Below are 5,189 nucleotides of genomic sequence, written 5' to 3'. Positions count from 1 at the left end.
ACTGGACCCAATCCGGTCCAAAAAGGAAAAATAACCTCACGTACGTACGTGTCACTTTCTGGTGAGTCCCAGCTGTTAGAGAGAGAGAGAGTAACCCTCCACGTCCAGAACCTTCTCTCGTTTTTTAAAAAGCCCTAATCGAAATTAATAAATACGCAATCCCCATTTTGCCCCCCCCCTTCTCTCTCTCTCTCTCTCTCTCTCTCTCTCACTCATATAAAAATTCTTCTAGCATTTTCCATTCCCATATATATATATATATAAAACGGTCTAAAAGCTCAGTCTGTCTGTCTCTGTGGGTTGATAGTGTAAAAAAAAAAAAAAAAAAAAATCATATAGTTTTGGTATTGTCAAGTGAAAATGGCGGACGAAGTAGCGCTAGACTTGGAGGAGCTTCGTCACCTCCAAAGCATTGCCAAGAGACCTCGCGTCCTCTCTCTCATCTCCTCCCAGATTAGCGACCTCGACAAGGTTCTCTTCTTTCTTTCTTTTTCTCTTTTTCTAAATGCGATTTGCCAAATTGTAATCTCTAATTTATTGTTGCTTTTCAAATAACCACAAATGCTCATTCTGCTTTTTTGTGTTTGTTTATATATATATATATATATTAAAAAAAGCATGAAATTTTGATTGCTTCGTTTATTAATAATACAATAGTGAATTATTTGTTACAGCCAGTAAAAAAGCGTTTGTAATTGTTGCATAGAATTGAATTGAATACTAAGACGGGTTAAGATTAGAATTTAATATTTACATAAAAGGGAAATGCTTTACTTAATATGAGATTTTCATTTCTAGGAATCTTACAGCACAGGAATTTTTTTTAAAAATTATTATTATTCCCAGAATATCTTTATTAAATTAATATTTAGAAAATCGCAATGTTGGATTACACATTTCCTTACTTTTTTTTTTTTTTTTCTTTAACACGCATGTCAAATATGGTATTAATCTGGAGTCCCTTGAAGTATGAGAACGCTCCCGAATTCTAACAGATTACTTCAAACCAATTGAATTGACCAGTTAGGTATATGTGGATACTAATCAAGCAATTGAATTGAATGGAATTAAATAAATAAATAAATTCGTGTGCTTTACTAACTAAAGCGTTGGTGACATTCCTAACACATGTTTGATGAGCAAATTTCTTTCTTCCTTTATTATTATTATTATTATTGGGGTAATATAATAATATTGTGTGTGCGAGTGTCTGTATGTATAATATATCTATACTAGATTTGAGATCTAGAGTTGAACTCTATGGGATAAGTTAAATTAAGTTATGCCTGTGGAAGTTGTGTCAACTGTTTCTGAACCCTTTTTTTTTTTTTTTTTTTTTTTTTTGGGGTATTAATATCCTTTCAGAGCTGACTCTTACCTTGAGCACCGAAATGTGACCCCAAATAGTGCATTATTTTTTGTGATGTCTATCATGGCAGTCTGCTTAGGGAGCCTAGTGTCTTTTTGCTCTTGCAGTAATTTTAATCTCACTTTCGTATTATCCAAAAAAAGTCAGAACCCCCTTAAAAACCTAGTTTAACTCTAATTGCCCTTTTATATTGACTTCTTAAACAATTGCTGGTTGTTGGTGTTGTTTTTTTCAATTTCATGTGCTGGATTTATAGTTGTCAGTGGAAGTAGACATAGCTTCCAAGGAAGTGAGTGGTCAATATTGATTAGTGTAATTTTACCTATATTTTGTTGAGCAATAAATTGAGCCCGGATACCCACTTTGATGATCATCTACCTGATGTTGAGCCATAGACTGAATCTGCAAGATTGGTATATCGGTTGTCTATGGTGTCATAGGAAAATGAGATAGTATTTGTTTTGCTTGTGAACACTAACCTGATCTTGTGTCTCCATATGCAGATTTTAAAAGAGGCTACCTCCGCACCTCCCTTGCAAATTCCAACTCCTATTTCAACTGCACCTAAGGCATCTCCGATCCCTGCATTAAATTATGTTACGCTCGGATCATTCAGCTGGGATCAGGATGATGACAAAGTCAAGGTAAGAATGCATGTGAATTTTTTTTTTTTCAAATTCTCAACTCTCCATTGTGTTTCTTGATGACTAACGGTTCTTGGTTCTCATTATTGTTTAATTCTTATGGTTTGTATTACCATTAGTTGCTCTAATCATGATTCTGCCTCCTGTAGATATATATATTTCTAGAGGGAGTTGAACAGGAAAAAATGGAGACTGAGTTTAAGCCAATTTCTCTTGATGTCAAATTCCATGATGTCCAAGGGAAGAACTACCGATGTGCCATACCCAAATTGAACAAGGAGATCGTTCCAGAGAAGTGTAAAGTGATAATTAAGCCAACAAGGGTCACTATTATATTATTCAAAGCTTCAAAGGGGAACTGGTTAGATTTGCAGTTTAAAGAGGACAAGGTAATTGCATAGTGTGAGGAGTATCACGATTGGATTTTATATATTTCCTTCTCAACATAATCATCTAATTGCATTATTTCTGTAATGTTTTTACCTTATAGCTAAAGCCAAATCTGGATAAAGATCGAGATCCCATGGCAGGAATCATGGATTTAATGAAGGTGAGTTTCTCCGTGATTTATCATTGGCAACTTATGCTCTTGGGTGTAGATAACACAAGTACACAAACACACACATACACACGCGCACACACACACATACACATTGTATAGGACATACTTACAATGTAGGGATGTAATCATGCATGCCTATGAAATATAACTATCAGAGGCTACTGTTAGACAGCATCCTTTTTTTCTCTCTATTTTAAAATTGTATCTTGATGTGCATATTGCAGAATATGTACGATGAAGGGGATGAGGAAATGAAACGAACAATTGCAAAAGCATGGACTGATGCTAGGTCTGGCAAAACAGCAGACCCCTTAAAGGGGTATCGTTGAACTAATGATTTTCATTAGATGTATTGGTATTTACATGTTTTCATAATACATTTGCTAGCCTATATTTTTGTCGTGAAGAGTATCATGGGGATGTCATTTTGTGTTGAATTTGTTGGAAGCGTGTCTGGATTATAGTTTTGTGTCATTGTTATGAAGCAAGCGTGAGTCTGGATTATAGTTTTGCTTCATTATTATGAAGTATTATTGCATATAGCTTCTTTGATGCTCTTTTAGTGGATTTTCTTTTCCTATTTTGCTTTGTTCCTCTTTATTTTCTTTTGATATCATATTAAAGTTTACATGCAGTACGATATGAGCCTTGTTTTGTTTAGTTTGGGTGTCCAATTGCATGATGTTAGCTGATCAAGAAACAGATCTTCAATAATTTCATCAGTGGGGGCTTTAAATTAGCATCTCTGGCAATGCATGATCGACAGATTATTAGGAGTATCCTCTGCTGAAAATGATGTATTCCGAGATGGAGCCAAATTGGCTTCGTAAAGGTGTGCACAGCACAACCCTACAGAGATGGAGCATACATTTCTATTCCCCTGGTTTTGTAATAGGTTGCATACTACACTTTCGAGTTTTGACATGCTCAAGGTACTGTCAGGTAAGCAATCCGCTCAAAACTTCGAATACAACACTTTTAAACCTGGATTGGAATTAATATTCCAATTGTTTATCGTAATTATTTATTGAATAATGGACTTAAAGTAGTTAAATGAAACCCGAAACCCTCTTTTTAGACTGAACACAATGGCCTCAACCTGAAAGCCCAACTTGAGCTCGATTGAGTTGGTTTTAAAGATACCATGGCTTGATAGATTTCTTAAATCGAGGAGGTACGGTTGGGCTGAAAAATACCTCAAACTCAATCCAACCCAATTTAACCTGATCCTTCTCTCACTCTTAGTCAAGTTTTTCCTCTCTACGCTATTTTTTTTGAGGGAAAACAAGTCAAAGTCTTTTATTAAGATAAACTCGATTAATCGGTTTGGAATATAGAATAAAATTGCAATGAAACATCCTCTATCCAAACTAAAAAATTTGGAATGCTAATTGCATATCTAGCCAGATAATGTGCTAAACTGTTGCCTTCCTTTTTTGTATGAGAGTAAAGCAGCTCATCAAATTGTTTAGACAAAATCTTTGCATCCTCCAATAGTAGTCTGCATGGTACCAATACATTCTCATCCTCCCTTAAACCTGTAATAACTGCCATGGAATCACCCTCTAACACAGCCCACCTCACACCCGTGTCTGATGTGAAAGATAAGCCCATGCCGTAGCCATTGCTTCAATGTCAGAACTGCCTAACACCTGATGCACCACCTTCGAACACGATGCAATTAGTAGACCTCTGTTATCTCTAATGACTACACCTATACTAGATTTTTTCTCCTTTAGGAAAGCCGCCCCATCAAAGTTAATTTTAAGGCAACCTGATGGGGTTGGCTTCCACCTACAACTCCTTGGCTGAGTATGGTTCACTAATGTATCATGGTTGACCTGTCTTGCATGGAATTCAGCTAACCAAGTTCTGGAGAGGTGAGTGATCTGATGGACGACATCTGCGGGTTGGTTAAGTCGAACTCGGTTTCGCTGGTTCCATATGGACCAAACCTTGACTGCAAATAACTCCAGCTGTTGGTTGTTCTTGATTATCCATGATAATAGTTCTTTGAAGTCGAAGAATTTAACTTCACTTCGGAAACTCCATAGTTCTGGTTCTGCCCACATCAGACCAAACTCTGGACACGACCACAATGCATCTAGGGAATTTTCTGTTAAAGCTCGGCATCTCACACATAAATCATCCTCTGTAATTTTGCACTGAAACAGAGAGTTTTAGGTTGGTATGGCTTCACAGCAAGCCCGCCACAGCAATGTCTTCACCTTTTGTAATACACGCATGGACCATATTTGCTTCCAAACCTGTGTGTCTCCATTTGTCGACGATTCATGTGCACTATCAATTAGCTCTTCCTCCATTTTTAAGAACTTGTAACTTGACTTGCAGCTGTACAGTCCGTTGCTTGAATAGGGCCAATACAAGATGTCTTTTGATGCAAATCGGCTTAGTGGAATTTGCTTGATTAACTATGCCTCTTCCTCATTGAATAACCCTTCCACCATCTCTACGTTCCACTGTCTAGTATGTGGATCAATAAGAATATCCACAGTAGTCTTCAAAATCTGCTATTGGACATTCGGATAATAGGGGGTGCTTTTTTGGCAGCTAGTAATCCTGCCAAATTCTAATTTTTTCCACATTGCCAACC

The 5,189-nt window shown here is 36.7% G+C and overlaps 1 protein-coding gene across 1 annotated transcript; it reads left to right on the top strand.

Moving 5' to 3' along the window:
- The first annotated feature begins 244 nt into the window (after positions 1-244).
- Positions 245-3,155, top strand: LOC111998709 (uncharacterized). The gene is made up of 5 exons (XM_024030798.2): positions 245-471; positions 1,873-2,013; positions 2,163-2,402; positions 2,504-2,563; positions 2,800-3,155. The coding sequence occupies exons 1-5, from the start codon at positions 361-363 to the stop codon at positions 2,902-2,904; spliced, it is 657 nt and encodes a 218-aa protein (XP_023886566.1). The 5' UTR covers positions 245-360; the 3' UTR covers positions 2,905-3,155.
- Positions 3,156-5,189: the final 2,034 nt, after the last annotated feature.

Source organism: Quercus suber, unplaced genomic scaffold, assembly GCF_002906115.3.
Source record: "Quercus suber isolate HL8 unplaced genomic scaffold, Cork oak 2.0 scaffold_55, whole genome shotgun sequence".
Lineage (NCBI taxonomy): Eukaryota > Viridiplantae > Streptophyta > Magnoliopsida > Fagales > Fagaceae > Quercus > Quercus suber.
The sequence above is the reverse complement of the archived record's forward strand: the minus strand, read 5'-3'. Positions and strand labels throughout refer to the sequence as shown.